We start from the raw sequence: 17804 nt of genomic DNA, 5'->3' as shown, positions 1-17804 counted from the left end.
TTATCCCTTATTAAAAAAATTAGTCTTCCCCAGAGATGAGTCCCTTAACTGATTATCTAACACCAAGTGGTCAGACCAAAAATCATATACATAAAAGTATCACTAAACAGATGCATAGGGGTGTGTGTGTGTGTGTGTGTGTGTGTGTGTGTGTGTGTGTGTGTGTGTAATAACCTTAAAAAGCCATGAATTTGAGGAGATGTTTAGCAGCACATGGAAGGGGTTGGAGGGAGGAGCCATGGAGGTTGTAAGAGGAAAAGGAGGCATAATTGTGTAGTTATACTTTAATTAAAATAAATAACCTAACACTTAAAGATATTTCTCAATATTGAGTCTGCTTGAAAATCCTAAAGGAGGAAAGGATGTCATGTCAGCTACTATTTCTTCTTATTTCCTTCCACCTCACTGTCTTCAAGGCCCCAGGCTGCTCAGGGCCTCCTGGGTTGACACAATTCTCCAAGCAGCCCCATGGACTTTGTCTCTTTTTGAGGCTCTATCTCTGTTTAGCTCAGCCTTTAGTGAATGCAGTTGTTAAGTTTCTCTGTGTGTGTGTATGAAGTGATTGGTCATTTCCACATGGTAGCATAGAAAGTGGAAAGGGAAATGGATTTAGCTATTAGACTTACATGTGAAGTATATCTCATTAAACATAAGTGGATGTTTTTTTAAAAAAACATAAGCTGTAGGGATAATGAAGAGGGGAAAGAATAAGTAAATATGGCTACAACTTTGTGTCTGTGGAGGAAAAGGTCGAATTGAACACTCCCTAATGGTTCTTCCCCATTGTAGAACTACATTTTTAGTTTCTCTGAATCCAAAGAGCAGTGATCTGTAGTCTATATCCACCCCCCTCAGAGGAGTCTAGGCAGAGCCCGGGTTCCCTCACCGTCCGGCTATCAGGAGCTCTCTCTCTGATGCCTTCTTCCTCATCTTGGTGTAGAGGTCCATGGTGAAGAGAGTGCTGGCACTGTTGAAGATGGAGGTCAATGTGCTCATGAGAGAAGCCAACATGGCCGACAGCATCAGGCCTCGCAGTCCTGGGGTCAGGAGAGGGTGCAATCTCTGGTTAGTCAGGATGTCATGGGTGACTTGCTAAATCAAAGACCCAGTCAAGGATAAAGCTGTCCCTCACAGAGTTATTAGCTAATGTGATTATCAATGTACATCATCACTAATTTTTCTTGGAGATTTAATCAGTGAAAGCAAACAACAGTCTAGAAAGTTATTCAGACACCACAGCGTCAATATATGGTAAGTACTATGATTATTCATGTAAAGCAAACACTTCACTACAGAATAGTTATGACAAGTTTTAATTAAATTAGCCATATTTGATTGTAAAAATGTGACAATGAAATCCTTAACTTTTAATATGAGAGTTTAATTTTTAAAATAAAAGGATATCATGGATAATTAGATTCTATAGTTTGAAATTAGCTTAAGATGCAAATATCTAGATTTATATTGCAAGCATTTTCTGAGGTTCATTGCTCAGTTTAGTGTTTCTTTCAATACTGAATTTGTTCCTTAAAAAGAAGTATACACTTTAAACTATATTTTATTAATTCAAACTGTTCATGTTGAAAGTAAAGCACTGTATTTTGCACACTCTCAATCTGACAATTTTTAAAAATTTTACTAGTTCTTTGAGAGTATCCCACAAGTTTTTTTTTACCATATTTACTCCCACTCCCAGCTCTTTACAGATTCAGCCCCTTTCTCTACCTACCTACCTTTGTGTACAAAAAACAAACAAACAAGCAAACAAACAAACTACAAAATCATCACGACCAAACTGCATTACCCAGACCTTCTTGGATATATGGTCTTCCACGGGAACATGCTTAGCTTACAAGAAGCTAAGTTAGAGAAAAACATCTCTTTCTCTCCCAGGAGCAAACAATTGCCAATTCCTACACAGCTCTGAGATTTAATACTCAGCTCCCATATTCACACTAAGATTTGTCTGGCCTGGGTTTCTGCAGACCTGGTGCATGCCAATGCCACTGCCATGAACCCGCATATGTAACTGCTCTGCTGTGTCCAGGAAACACTGTTTTCTTGTAGCCATCCACTGCCCCTGTCTATTAAAGTCTTTCTTCCCACTCTATAATGACCCGGATTCTGTAATTTATTCTACTGCAAAAATAAGCTTCTCAGACCTGAGAGATGTATTGATCATCTGTCAGATATCTAGCTGGCAAAGATTTCCCACCCCCATTCCATGGGATGCTTCTTCATCTGAGTGATTACATCATTTGCCATACATAAATGTTTTAGTTTCATGGGGTCCCATTTATTAGTTCATGGTCTCAATGTGTGCACTAATGAGTTCATGTTCAGAAAGTCTTTTCCTGTGCTGACGAATTCAAGTAAATTTCCTACATAGCTATCAGATTCGGGGTATCAGGTGATAATGTTGGGGTCCTTGATCCATTTGAGAAGGATAAAAAAGGATTAAATTGTATAGCTATCCAATTTGGCCAACATCATTTTTGAAGACACTAACTTTTTTTCAACGTTCTATCATTCAGCTCTGCCCAAAAAATAATAATTTTTTAAAAAATCAGATGGCTGTAGGAATGTGGGCTTACATGTCGGTCTTCAGATCTATCCCATTGAACGGTGAGTCTGTTTTGTTCTGTAGTATAAATTAACATCTTGGACAGGGATACCTCTAGTAGTTTTTGTTTTTATTGTTATTGTTGCTCATGATTATTTTGGCTAACATGGTTTGTTTTGTGTTTCCATATGAGGTTTAGAATAATTTTCTTTTTGGTTTTTGTTTTGTTTCAAGACAGGGTTTCTCCATGTAGACTTGGCTGTCCTGGACTCACTTTGTTGATCAGGCTGGCCTTGAACTCACAAAGATCCACCTGCCTCTGCCACCCAAGTACTGGGATTAAAGGTGTGCGCCACCACTCCTGGCTTTAGATTATTTTCTTAGTTCCTTTGGAGACCTCTGTTGGAATTTTGATAGAGATTGTGAAGAATCTGAGGACTGCTTTTGATGGGATGGCTGGTTATTGTGTCTTTTTTTTTTTTTTTTTTTTTTTTCCTGGTTTTTCAAGACAGGGTTTCTCTGTGTTAGCCTTGGCTAGCCTAGACTTGTCTTGTAGACCAGGCTGGCCTCGAACTCACAGCAATCCGCCTGCCTCTGCCTCTCGAGTGCTGGGATTAAAGGCGTGCGCCACCAGCTGGGATGGCTGGTTATTACACAGTATTCACCTCACCTATTTTTGAACATTGGAAATCATTCCATTGTCTGGTATCTTCTACAATTTATTTTTTCAGTATTTTAAGATTTGTTGTTGTTGTTCTGGGGTGTTTTTGTTTTGTTTTGTTTTGTTTGTTTGTTTGTTTGTATGAGTCTTTTGGTTTATTACTTAGTTTTCCTCCAAGATAATTTGTTGAGGGTATTTGGAATGCTATTGCCTCCTTGATTTCTTTTTTGGTGTGTTCATCAAAGAGGGCTACTGGTTTTATTGTGTGTGTTGAATGTGTATCCTGTAAGTTTTATGAATGTAGTTTTATCAGCTGTTGTTTCTAGTGGAATCTTTATGGTATTTTATGTATAAAATCATCATCCATTAGTAAAAATATTTTGATTTCTACCTTTCCTATCTGAATATTTTCTTTATTTTCTTTACTTGTATTATTGCTCTAGCCAAGACTTCAAGTACTATGTTGACTAGGTATGGAAAAAGTAGATTTTTGTTTTTTGTGTCTTTTTTTTTTTTTTTTGGTTTTCGAGACAGGGTTTCTTTGTGTAGCCTTGGCCATCCTGGACTCACTTTGTAGACCAGGCTGCCTTGAACTCACAGCGATCAGACTGCCTCTGCCTCCTGAGTGCTGGGATTAAAGGCGTGCGCCACCACACCCGGCATTTGTGTCTTATTCTTTATTTTTTGTGCAAATGCTTTCCTTTGTTAGGGAATTTCTGGTGTGAAATTCCTATATATTGCCTTTATTATGTTGAAATATATCCCCAGTAACCCTACTTCTTCCAGGAGTTTTACTATGAATGGATGTTGGATTTTGTTAAGACTCTTTTAGCATCCATGGAGATGAACATGCGGTTTTGTGCTTGAATCTATTATGTGGTGGCTTATGCTTATTAATTTATGTTTGTTGGACTATCCCTGCCTCACTGGGATGAGGTTGACTTGAGCATGGTGGATAATCTTTTTGGTGTGTTCTTTTCTGTTTATAAGTAATTCATTGAAAATTTTTATGTTGATGATAGATATTGGTCTAAAATTTTCTTTATTTGTTGGGCCTTTTTTAAAAATTAATTTATTTATTTTATGAGTGCTCTATCTCCATATACACCCACATCAGATCACATTATAGATGGTTGTGAGCCGCCATGTGGTTGCTGGGAATCGAACTCAGAACCTCTGGAAGAGCAGCCAATGCTCTTAACCGCTGAGCCATCTCTCTGACCCTGGGCCTTCTCTTGTTTTGTTACTATGATAATATTAGATTTGTAAAGGAAAATTGGAGAATACCATTCCTTTCCTAGTATGCAAAATAACTTCAGGAACATTGGTAATAGTTCTGATAAATTTTGAAGTGTATCCATCTGGCCTGGGCCCTATTTCTAAGCTGGGAGATTACTAATTACAGTTTTAATATCACTGGATGTATGGGTCTTTTTAAATTATTTATTTCATCTTGGTTTAACTTTGGTAGGATATATTTTTTTCTTTTAGATTTTCCACTTTGACATGATATGGGTTCTTAAAGTATATGATCCTCTGAATTTATTCAATATCTGTTTAAAATCTCCCTTTTCATTCAACATCTGTTTAAAGTCTTCCTAATTTTATTAATTTGGACCCCCTTTCTTTTGGTAAATTTTGTTAATGTTTGTCAATCTTATTAAATGTTTCAAAGAACCAATTCTTTACTTCATTAATTCTTTGTATCGTTTTTTTTTTTTTGTTTCCTTTTCATTAATTTCAGCCCTGACTTTGATTATATATTCCTATCTATTTGGTAGGGGGTTGTTGATTGCTCATGTTTTTCTAAAGCCATCAGGTACATCATTAAGTTATTAACTTGATATCTCTCAACATTTTAGATGTAAGTCCACAGTGATATGAACTCTATGCTTATGACTACCTTCATCATGTCCCATAGTTTTAGGTATTTGGTGTTTTCATTTTCATTCAATTCTTTCGTCCAATTTTGGTTTAGTGGTATGTTGTTTCACTTTAATGGGTTTGTGTGCTTTTTGCTATTTCTTGTGTTGTTGATATCCATCTTTAATATATAGTGGCCAGATAAAATTCAAGATATGATTTAAAATTTTCTAAATTTGTTGACATGATTTTGTGTCAAACTATGTAGTCTATTTTTGGAGAAAGATCCATGATGCTAGGAAGAATTTCCTAGTGTTTGATGGAATATTCTACAGATGTATTAGGCTCTTCTGACTTATGATGTCATTTAACCACAGATTTTCTTTATTTTATTTTTTCCAGTTGACTCATCTATTAGACAGTTACATATTAAAAGTATCTATTATCAGCCAGGCTCAGTGGTGCATGTCTATAATCCCTGCACTTGGGGAGACAGAGGCAAGTGGATCACTGTGAGTTCGAGGCCAGCCTGGTCTACAAAATGAGTCCAGGACAGTCAAGGCTACACAGAGAAACCCTGTCTCGAAAAACAAAAATTACCAATTATTCCCGTGTTAAGGTCAATCTGTGGTTTTAAATCTAATAGTGTTTTATGAAACTGGGTGTCTCTTTGTTTTGTGCATATATATTTGGAAATGCAATAGCTTATTGTTTAATGTGCATTAAGTGGATTTCTTTATTTCTTTTGGCTAGTTTTGTTCTGTGTCTATTTTCTTGCAGATTAAAATACATATCATTGCTTGTTTCTTAGTTCTATTTGCTTGAAATACTTTTTTTTTAATGTTTTACCCTGTGGCGTGCCTACCATTGGTGGTATTTGTGTTTTTTAGAAACATCAAAAAGGGGGGGTTGCTATTTTCTGATTCATTATTATAGTTTATGTCTCATTTTTATGGATTTGAGAGCATTAATATTGACATATTATTGAATAATGTATATTAATTACTTTCTTTTATGCTTTTGTGTTGTTCTATTAGAACCTTTTTGATGCAGTGTTTTGTAATTTGTTCCTTGCACTTTTTGGGATATATTTGACTTCTCTTAAAACCCAAGTATTGTACCTCTAAAGAGCTGCTTAGCAGTCATAAATTGCTTAAATCTATTTTTTTATCATGAGACATTTTACTTTCTCTTGCAATTATAATTTACAGGGTTCTGGGTATGGTATTTTGGACTGGTATCTGTGGTCTTTCATAGTGTATAAAACATTGGTCCAAATCCAAGAGGAGGGACTGTGGGCATAGGATGCATATGTGAGGCACGTGTTCCTCAGCCAGGTCATTGCAGAGGACCGAATTTCTGGCGTAGGCCTAGTGCTTCTACCTGGGAGGGGCAGCCCTAGGGACATGGGGACGGATGGGGTTGGCTGCCTGATTCTTGGGTCTATTGAGAGAAGAGCTGAAGTGTGCGCAGTGGAAATTTGTAGAGGGGGTGAAGTTGGCAATGGGACCTAGGATCCATGCCCAGGGATGGAGAAGTGAGAGCCCTTGGCAGGTATGACAGAGGGAACACAGAAAGCCGGGTTCTGGGCGTGTTCTCCCTAGTCAGGTCACAAGACCATCATTACATTTTCCTGAGAGTGATCCAGTATATAAGTTTAGTGCTAAATGTTTACTTGTAGGTCATGAGATGGAGGAGAGAAAATAGCCCAGTGCTATCTCTCTTTGGAGGAGAAATACTTGGCTTCCGGAAGACTTGGAGTATTGGAGAGGTAGAGTCCTGGCAGGTGATATTGCTGAAAATCCTTTATGGGCAAAGCTGATGGCTTTGAGTCACTGTGGGAGCTTCACACTTTAGTTCCTCCCGTCTATTAGTAATGGCTCCAGCCTTCCAGTCCAGGGTAGGATGACATGCACGCTACCTTGAGTTTGTGGATGATATTTTTATCTGAATATGTTGGCATGTATCAGGGAGGAGAATCGATACAAAACAGTTAGTCAACATCCCGGGCCACTGGGTCACTTCTGAGCTCTGTATCTTGCTCTACTTATGGGCTCCAGAGCCATGATCACTCCCCAAAAGTCTCAAACTCTGAACCTCATAGATGTACCTTATTATCTAATTGCAAAACAACACGTTCCAAAGTGTTTGGCAATCGTGCTTGCTTTACTGATCAGTTATAAGATCCAAAGCCATGCATGCGCGCTGAGAGCTATCAGCACAGAGAAGTCAGAGTTAAAATTAACTTCTAGTCCTCTGACCTCACTCACTTGGAGCGTCACAGCATTTCCCGCTTGGCTGTCAAGTTGTGTAAACATTAACAGAGCTGAAGACAGCCTTCACCCGAGGCCGCGTCCTTCTAACAGAAATTAGCTCCTCTCTGAAGTCTCCAGACCCAGCCAGTGTGTGACGCGTAGACTGCGACTGAGTCTCAAGAGATGCCTGATGGAAGGGCTGACTTAACAGAAGGGCTCACAGAGATTCTGCCTTACTGTATCCCCAGGGCCCACGCATCCCTCTCGACGCACTGTGGGTGCTTACTAACCGTCAGGCATCAGTTCCAGCACCAGCGTGGGGTAGGCGTAGTTAGTGCAGCCGACCGCAGTGCCGCAGTGCTTCACACACTCGGAAGGTACAACGCAGGCCACCATATCTGAGGAGAGACACAGTTCATTGAGCAGGACTCAGCTAGGTACGATCTGCAAACAGGGCACAGAGGGGAGATGCACGATCATAGACGGCAGACGCTGTATTGCCTGGAAGTTGGATACCGAACCTTGAATTCAATGGCGTCGGTCTCGCTATTCCTTGATCAGAACAAGACCTTCCACACTGTCTCACACCGGCAGCTCCTCTGGAACTGACCCGTGGGCCAGGGGTCCCTTTCGGATGTGATCTAGCATTAGAGGTGACACGGGAGACAATCTCATCCTCAGATAAGTGGCAGGAGACTCGAAACAGTTGGTCCAGATCCCAGGCCACCCAGTCACTTCCGAGATCTACACCTTGCTCCACTTAATGTTCTCCAGAGCAGCAACTACTTCCCAACGTTCTAAATATCTGAGCCTCAGAGATGTAGCCGATTATCACCACTGTAAAATGACAATGATTCCCAAAGCGGGTGGGCAACTGCGCTTGCTTTACGGACAAATTATAGGATCCAGAGCAATGCCTGAAAAACGATTTTTCCTTCAAAACTAAGTTCAACATCCAGTCGTGGTTACCCATCTCTACGCATCTAAAGTGTCCCTCAGGAGGACCATCTGGGTGACAATTCATAAGTGATGACATATCCCACTTTGAAAGTTGCACAATACCTTGGTGAAAGTTTTAGCTAGAGCATATTATAATGGTTGTTTTTTTTGTTTTCTGTTTTGTTTTTTACAAAATTGATAAAGAACTACCCAGATCAATAATACTTTAACACATTAAGTTTTCAAATTTATTTTTGTTCATTTATAATTCTTTTCAACCGAGAAACAGTATGTATATGTGCAGCATATCCATGTTCATGTTATATGAACATAAGGTGTGTGGTATGTGTCTGTGTGCACATGCATGTGTGTAGGCCAGAGGTCAATATTTTTCCCACCTATTTTATTTTATTAATTTATTCAGATTACAACTCAACTGTTCTCCCATCACTCAAATCCTCCAGTTCCTCCTACCCTCCCACCCTCACCCTATTACCCTCTCTTAGGTCCAGAATCTTTCTCTATAAACCTCCACCATATCTTTCAATCAGAATCTATCAGGGAACAGGATACTCACTATTTCAAGTGAATTAGCTGGATAGCAAGACACAAGACCCTCGTGTCCCTGCTGCGCAGAACGGGGCTACACACAAACACTGTCCTGTCTAGCATTGTTTCTGGGTGCTGGATACCCATAGTTAGAGCCTCATGCTTACCCAGCATGTTTTTTGAGGCAGGGCCCCTCCCCCTGAGCTTGGAGCCCACTGTTCTGGGTAGGCTGGTGGCCAGTGAGCTCCGGGGATCTGCCTGTCTCTGCTTCTTCAGCACAGGAGCTACAGGCACTGCGTGCGCCGCTGTACCAGGGCTGTATAGGGCAGTTCGGTCTCTGAACTTAGGTTTTTATGAACGCATGGCAGGTGTCTGACAGCTTGAGTGTACAGTCATCACTTAGCTCTTCCTTGCCTCTTAGTGTGTTCACATCCTTCACTGTTGCGAACAACGTTACAATGGTGAAAAAGGTAGGATAATGGCCACTGAAGGTCATCTTGGAACTTAAGTGAAATATACTTATGCCTAGTTGGGAAAACACAGTGAACACTGCGACCTGATGATTCCATCACTAGAAATATGTCTTCCATTCATCAGAAATACTGGTTGTATTTTCTTTATTTTTCATAGTAAAGAAAAAAAGTACATCTTCAAGGAAAAATATCAATACTAGGTATTCTAATCTAACTTAGAAATTGATTTCTGCCAAACAACATGTTTCCAAATATTGAAAAGGAATGCAATGTTGTGATTGTCTCAGAGGGGGCAAAATGGACACGTGCTCCTCCAAAACCTTCTGGGTTACAGGCGTTGCCACATCCAACCACAATAGCTCAGCTAACTCATCCTTGCTCAGGTCCACCTCATCACCCAGTGCACTCCTGGACCACCTCACACTAAATCCACGATGGGAACAGGACGCACAGTTTCAGATGTCTGCAAGGAGGCAGACAGCACATATGAAAGTGATACACAGCAGTGCCCAATCTGCAAAATGCTCCACCCTCTGAGCCTCTTCTCAGAAGCGCCTCCCTCCATCTCTCATTCTAACCCGTCAAAGTTTTTCTCATCTTGAAAACCACAGACATCAAGCCGAGAGAGGATTCGGGTACCCATGGCTTGCCTGTGTACAGGATGCGGCTGATCATCCCTGGTATCACTGTGAAGAACATGGGCAGCAGGTTCAGGTACCCACAAAGGATGCAGGCAGCCTTCACGTGGGACATGTTCTTGCCACATAAGCAACGCTGTACAATGACCTGCCAGGAAAACACAACACACTAGTGAACCCATCCAATAATGACTTCCAAGAGATGGCTCAATGATGAGGAACTGTGGAAGGACGGCAGGCTTTGTCCCAGGTGAAAGCAGTCTTGGCGGGCTTTGCCCCTTGGAAACACCATGGATACTCCCTGAGATTAACCTTGAGATAGACAGGGTGGAGCCATCCTGGGCTTGGAATTCAGGAAAAGCTCGAGTGCACATGCATGGGGAAAGGATCAGCACACAGGCCTGACCAGCGGCAGGCCAGAGACACTAGGCTCAACCAGTGGCAGGCCAGAGACACCTGTCCCGTGGAACAGATGCCAGAAGGTTCACTCTTGTTTCCCTTTAACCTTTTTTCCCTCTTGTGTAAGATAGTTGGGTTGCATAATAAAGTTTAATTGTTAAGAAACAGAGCCAACAAAGAACATTTATTGCTCTTACATAGGATCTAGGTTCAGTTCCCAGCAGCCAAGTTATGGTTCAAAACCACCTATGGCTCATTGCTTAAAAACATTGGTTGCTCTTCCACAGGACCCTGATTTGAGTTACAGCACCCATATGGCAGATAGCAAACATCTGTAACTCCTGTTTCAGGGGACAGAACGCCCTCTACTGGCCTCTGCAGGCACAAGGCACATACGTACAGATGTACACCCAGGCAGAACAACCACACACATAGAAATAAATAAATATATGTTAAATGTCCTGAAGAGCTAGGGTCACAGGGGAATCTATCTTTTTTAACTTTGTCTTTGAAATTATATTACATTTCTTCTTTCTCTTTCCTCCCTTCAAACATTTCTATATATCTCTACTTACTATCTTTCAAATTCATGTCCTCTTTTGTCATTACTTGCTGTTGTATGCATAACACACACACACACACACACACACACACACACATATATTCTGATAAGTCTGTATAATGTTACTTGTGTGCATGTTTTCAGGGCTAACAATGTGGCAATAAATAACCAATTGATAATGCTCTTCACTGGAGAAGTCCATTTCTCCTGATGTCAGTATTCTGTACTTGTAGTTAATTTGTGGAGGACTGAGACATATCTTAATATAACTAAGACAACATACAGGAAGCCCACAGACAGCTTCATCCTTAATATAGGAAAAAGCCCTCAAAGATTCTCCATGAAAATCAGAAGAAGACAGGAATGTCAACTCTTCAGACTCCTGTTCAACATATTACAGGCTATTGCTATTGCTAATGCTATTGCTAATGCTATTGCTATTGCTATTGCTAATGCTATTGCTATTGCTATTGCTAATGCTATTGCTATTGCTAATGCTACTGCTACTGCTACTGCTACTGCTATTGCTATTGCTATTGCTAATGCTAATGCTAATGCTATTGCTATTGCTATTGCTATTGCTAATGCTAATGCTATTGCTATTGCTATTGCTATTGCTATTGCTAATGCTATTGCTAATGCTATTGCCAATGCTATTGCTATTGCTATTGCCATTGCCATTGCCATTGCCAATGCTATTGCTATTGCTATTGCTAATGCTAATGCTAATGCTAATGCTAATGCTATTGCTATTGCTAATGCTAATGCTATTGCTATTGCTATTGCTATTGCTATTGCCATTGCCATTGCCATTGCCATTGCCAATGCTATTGCTAATGCTATTGCTATTGCTATTGCTATTGCTATTGCCATTGCCATTGCCATTGCCATTGCCAATGCTATTGCTATTGCTATTGCTATTGCTAATGCTATTGCTATTGCTATTGCTATTGCTATTGCTATTGCTAATGCTATTGCTATTGCTAATGCTATTGTTCTTGGTTATCCTTGAGAACTTGACAATAAGAACCTATTGCTGGAGACACACATAGTTGAGTGATGAAAATCAAGCTGATACAGTCCTGGAAATCTTACCCTCACTGCCACCTTTCATGACACCGGAAGGTGCTAAACAAGCTCCAAGAGGAGAAAAGTCCTCATCAGTTATACTCAGCTGTGAGCCCTGCAAGCTATAGTGATGATGGCCTAGTAAGACTTGACCCTTGGTGATGTGTGGGTACGAGCATCATGGAAGTAACTGTCAAGAGCCACCCTGTTAGGGGAGCTCACTAGGTGTGTGGGCTGTCTAAGAGGTGATCTGGTGTTTGTAAGGTCTTGCACCACGATGCACCCCCAAACTGCTTCCAGCCTCTGATGTGCTGTCAAGAGCCATTGATTTGGGGAAGTCTAGTAGGCATGAGAGATCTCTGGAGGTGATCCAGTATCTGCAAGGTCTGTATTGTGACGTAGCCCCCAATTGACTACCTCTGACTACCCTGTCAACTGTGCTTTGCTGCATCTCTCAAAAATCTGGCATTAGAGCCGGGCATGGTGGCACATGTCTTTAATCCCAGCACCCAGGGAGGCAGAGGCAGGTGGATCACTGTGAGTTTAAAGCCAGCTTGGTCTACAAAGTGAGTCCAGGACAGCCAGGACTACATTCATGGCCAGCTCGGTCTACAAAGCGAGTCCAGGACAGCCAAGATTATACAGCAAAACCCTGTCTCGAAAATACAAAAGTAAATACATCTGGCATTGGTGTGAACTGTTATTTTCTGGGTACTGACCAGCTCTGATTGAGCAACCCCTGATTATGGAATTCCTGATTTGATTCAAATAGTTTTACAAGTTAAAGTTAGTTATGGCTAGAATAAATACCTTTGTGGGCCTCCAGATGCCTCACTAGGGATAGCCTACTAGCAGATTTGTGGCTTCAGATAAGCCTCCACTGCAGATGGCACCACAAATCCTGGTATTTTTTATCATAAATATAGGCAGGTTTGCCTAAACTTCACACAAACCTAAGTGGAATGAAGCTTCCTAGATATGTCTGAATTTACTCTGTTTCTTAGAATGAAAGACAGATAAAATTATTGTCCTGAGCTAATAACGAACTAAGATAGCTGGACAATGTATAGTTAGGTCCGTCCTAATTGATAAGTCATATACTCTTGTAAGTTTCAGACCCTATTAACCTTAGACCGTGTCAATCTTCATCATTCTGAACTCACTATGAACTTATGTAATGGATACATATATAAGAAATATTTAGATTTAAAACATGGAACCTGTTAGATTTTAGAATTCATCTGTTTTGTGACTAATTGTACTCTTTTGACTATGAGGTAATTTCCTTTTCTCAGAAGCATAGTATGGCCATCTACAATAAACAGTAATGAACACTGGGAAGCCTCACTTCAGTTGACGTTGAGATGCCGAATTTCATCACCTTTTCTCTTGAATGTATGTGTGGGAGTGGTTTATTTTTTATCTCTTATTTCTTACATCTCTGTATATTCACAAATAAGTTAGCAGACTGAGGGCCATCAGCCTTCTACGGCTAATAAGCCTAAGTTTACACCAACTTATTGGAGATCTCTGCAAAGAGGCCTATCTACAGACCAAAGAGCCTCCTTTTACGACCCCCGTGCAGTTTCTAGCCAGAAGCCGCTTTTATAGCCTCAGCCATAGGAAACTTGTGGTCAGTTTAAGTTCTCCTCCTCGCTGCCACAGTACAGCCAGTCCCTAGAGAAGAAACCTTGGGCTCTTTTTCCCTTTCCCTCCTTTCTCTTTCAATCCTGATCAGTTGCCTGAGCCATCAGCTCTGGCCACCCAAGAGATGAAGCAAGCCGGAAAGGCATCCGCATCCAGCCCCATAGACCCTACCCTGGACCTCTCCAGAGCCCCAGCCAGGCATTAACAAGTAACAACAACTTTCTAATTGGATTCAAGTCCCACTCCACAACATGAACTTGGCACCATTATCACACCAAGAGCCTATTGCTTGTCAAGACGTGGGCCTCCATGAGAACCTAATACTATCACTCTGCTAAGTGGACACAATATCAAACTCACTTCTAATGGCTTATCCTATTCCCATAGCTCAATGCATCTCTCTCAGACATGCAGATGAGTGGTCCTTTACATAGAAAACCCACACCTGGCCAAATAGCAAAGTGCAGAATGATCATCCTTAAGAGGGAGCCTATGTGCTGGGTGGTGGTGGTGTACACCTTTAACCCCAGCACTCAGGAAGCAGAGTCAGGCAGTTTAAGGCCAGCCCAGTCTACAGAGTGAGTTCCAAGTCAGCCAGGGATATGTGGTGAAACCATGTCTAGGAAGAAAGAAAGAAAGAAAGAAAGAAAGAAAGAAAGAAAGAAAGAAAGAAGCATATATACTACCCCTTACCCTCTCCAAGCTCAGGGAGCAGTGCAGAAGAGGAGGCAGAAAGAGTCAAGAACAAGAGGAAGTGGATGACTACAGGGAAGTTTCTGGACACATAGGGCGGCTGTGCAGAGGGATCCACAGTGACATTGTGCGTAAAACCTGTACCAGACCAAATCCCAGAATGGAGAGGGGAGGTGGGCATGCCCTTAGCCATGGAGCTAATGACAATTGTTAGCTGCTGCGAGAGGAAGAAACAGTTCCCTCTATGAGTTTAGCCTGTGATAAGTTGACCAAACTCCAGTGGAAGACCACACATCTGATAATATTTGGGCAACACAAATTGGCCTTGAAGAATTGAAAGAAAAGGGATACAAAGTTTGGTGGCACAGAATTGGGGGCTGCATCTGGGAGAGTGGAGAGGGGGAATATGCTTACGACACATTGAAGAAAACTCTCAAGAACTATATTTAGATATATATATGTACATATATATATATATATATATATATATATATATATATAGAGAGAGAGAGAGAGAGAGAGAGAGAGAGAGAGAAGGGGGTGGGACAACAGGAGATGGGTTGTGGGAACTGAAGAGATGTTGAATTCTCAGCTAACAGAAAAATCCTAAAAGTAAAAGAAACCTAAAAAGAGTGATGTAAACTGGGTGTGGTAGCGCACACCTGTAATCCTGGCACTGCGGGAGAGAAAAACAGGCAGGTCTCTGTGAGTTCGAGGCCAGCCTGGTCTACAAAGTGAGTCCAGGACAGCCAAGGATACACAGAGAAACCCTGTCTCAGAAGATAGTGTGGGCGGGCGGGGGGTGGGGTGTTGCGTTTGAATCACTTCTGAGAAAGTTAATGATACCATTCAGACTCAGTGTATCACTGTACACTTGCAGAGTATTTCTTCAAAAACAACATCAGTTCTGATGTGTCACAAAATATACTAAATACAATGATTTAGGAACAGAAATATTTAAGTGAAAGAGCTGAGGGTATTTTTCTCGGCATGGGGGGAGGCTGTACTATAGTACAGTGAGGAAGGACTGAAACTTCTATTTTCTACAAAACATACAAAAGTATTTGACAGTTTAAATATTATGTGTACAAAACAGAAAGTAGATGCTTTTATATGAAACAAGAAAAAATAAATACAAGTAATACAAATAAACAGTCACGCATGCAAACACACATGCTCACCTGATCTGCACACCAGTACCATATAGCTAAAATGGTCGTTCCAAAGATCAGTCCCGGCCATGGGATGTCTCCGGTGATAGGATCTCGGAAGATGTGGAAGGAGTCCGCCTGAGGCGTGTAGCACTTGGGGCTGATGGTCAGGTTGTCCCCCTCGACCACAGATGGGGTGGCGTTCATGTACTTCTCTGTGAAGCTCTCATAGCCTCCGACTTCAGCAAATGCTGCAAAGGCATCAGAGAACACTGTGTGAGAATGTCAGACCTCATGTTCACAAGCATTGCATTGCAGTGAAAGTACTCGAGTATTTCCTATTAGCACGGTTGTGTCTTCAGTACTTTTCCCTAGTGATCCATGCATGCATTTACTGTTTCTCCACTGGGACTGTCCATGATAGAATATTGGCTTTCACAGAGTACTCGAAGAAAAGAATGCTTTAACATTGTTTCTTTTTCAGAAGAAAGACATCCCAGCCCTGCAGAGGTGGGTACCACTAAGAGGAGAGAATGTGTGATGGAAAGATGGGAAAGATGAAGTATACAATGGAGAGATGAGAGAGAAAACGAAGCCAAGGGTTTTGTACACTGTGGAGAAAGGCGGAACTGGAGAGTCAGTGGGGGTGAGGAACAGGCTGCTGTGAGGAGCCTCTGCAACTATCTGAGGCCATGGAGCTGTTTTGGCCCAGGTTGCTACTGAGGGCCATGTCTGGGTCTATGGTCCTGCTGCAGCTGAGATCTGTGTCGATGTTTGTGGCCCAAGGTACCACCAAAGGCCAGGAGAATGTCTCTGGTCTGTGCTGCTACCTGAGACCTGAGACCATGTGAATGTCTGAAGGCTGTGCTGCCACAGCGGGGAGGAGTGGAGGAGGACATGCTGATATGAGTGGCCTGCACTGCCACCTGAAGCTACGGTGACATCCAGGCCCATATTGCCTCCAAGGGCCGTGTCTGCATCAGTGGTCCTATCTTAGCCAGGGTCTGTGTTGATATCTGGGGCCCATGTTACCACCAAAGGCCATGTGGATGTTTCTGGTCTGGGATGTCACCTGAGGCCATGCTGATATCCAAGCACTGTGCTGAGCTGGCCCTGTCACTCACCTGGGGCAGGAAAACTGTTCCTGACCCTTGCTGGCTGCCACATTGCACACTGGTTGCAGCACTCCAGAGCTGGCCTTGCTTCTTGTCTGACATTCAGTGGGGTGGCATTGGAGAGATGACCCCCTGTCCTCTGTCACCTGTGGCATTGGAGAGATGACCCCCCTGTCCTCTGTCACCTGTGGTGATCTGGCCCCATGGGCCTGAGACTGGGAGAACTTGCCCCAACACTCACTAACTACAGCACTTGAAGAGTGGAAAAAAAAAAAAAACTGTTTGGACAAAAGTGTTAACTCTATGACATACTGTGACGCATCAGAGTTTCCATGGTGAGATGGGTTTTTTGTTTTGTTCTGTTCTATTTTTAATTTTTTATGCATTTATTTTTAAATTCTTTAAATTTATTTTTATTTTTGTTTTCTTTTGAGAGGAAGGTTGCAAAGGTAGAGGGCAGATATAAAACGATGGGGAGATGAGTGGGACTGGGGTGCATTATGTGAAATTCACAAAGTCAATAGCAAGTGTCTTTCAAAAAGATTGTTTCTTAAAAAATTGCTTCTTTTTATTTATTGACATCATGTTATTGTAATGAATCCACAAGTAAAAATAAATCAGACAGCTCAATTAAGTTGGCCACTTAAATAGCCTTTGCCCAGCACCAAACTCTATACATATCACTGAAATTTCTATATAATTATAATGGCCATTCTGAAGTGATGAAGCAATGCTTATCCTTTTACACTTTCACAATCAATTACATTTTATGCATCAATTCATCATGCACGCACACACACACAGACGGGGAGTTGAGACTAGAAAATAATAAACTTTATGTTCTTTCCTGACTCACATGTCCTCTGGGCTGTATTTGGTCTTTCCTCATGAACATTCATAGTCACCTTATCCTATACCCACATTTACTCCCAATTACATATCTACAAGTATATATTAAAAGCCAGAATCTTCCTATCAAAGAGAACATGCGTTTTTGTTTGTATTTTCTTTGAAAGTTTAGGACACTACTTCCTTCACTTCCTTCCTTCCTTCCTTCCTTCCTTCCTTCCTGTCTTCCTTTCTGTCTGTCTATCTGTCTGTCTATCTGTCTTTCTTATATTTTATATCCTAACGTTAGTTTCTCTTCCCTCCACTGATTCTGTTTCTTCCCACCACTTCCCCTCTCCCCCAGAACCACTCCTCCTCCGCTTCCCTTCAGAAAAGAGCA

The 17804-nt window shown here is 41.4% G+C and overlaps 1 protein-coding gene across 1 annotated transcript in view; it reads right to left on the bottom strand.

Annotated features, from left to right (window-relative positions):
- Positions 1-17804, bottom strand: part of LOC127195726 (solute carrier family 5 member 4-like) — a 49861-nt gene that overhangs the window by 11470 nt on the left and 20587 nt on the right. The window contains exons 8-11 of the mRNA XM_051153260.1: positions 15492-15712; positions 9954-10089; positions 7633-7740; positions 887-1037 (exon numbers count right to left, since the gene is read on the bottom strand). Of these exons, the coding sequence (XP_051009217.1) occupies positions 887-1037; positions 7633-7740; positions 9954-10089; positions 15492-15712 (616 nt within the window). The remainder of the gene's footprint in view (positions 1-886; positions 1038-7632; positions 7741-9953; positions 10090-15491; positions 15713-17804) is intronic.

This window comes from Acomys russatus, chromosome 11 (assembly GCF_903995435.1).
Source record: "Acomys russatus chromosome 11, mAcoRus1.1, whole genome shotgun sequence".
NCBI lineage: Eukaryota > Metazoa > Chordata > Mammalia > Rodentia > Muridae > Acomys > Acomys russatus.
This window is presented reverse-complemented; position numbering and strand designations above follow the sequence as displayed.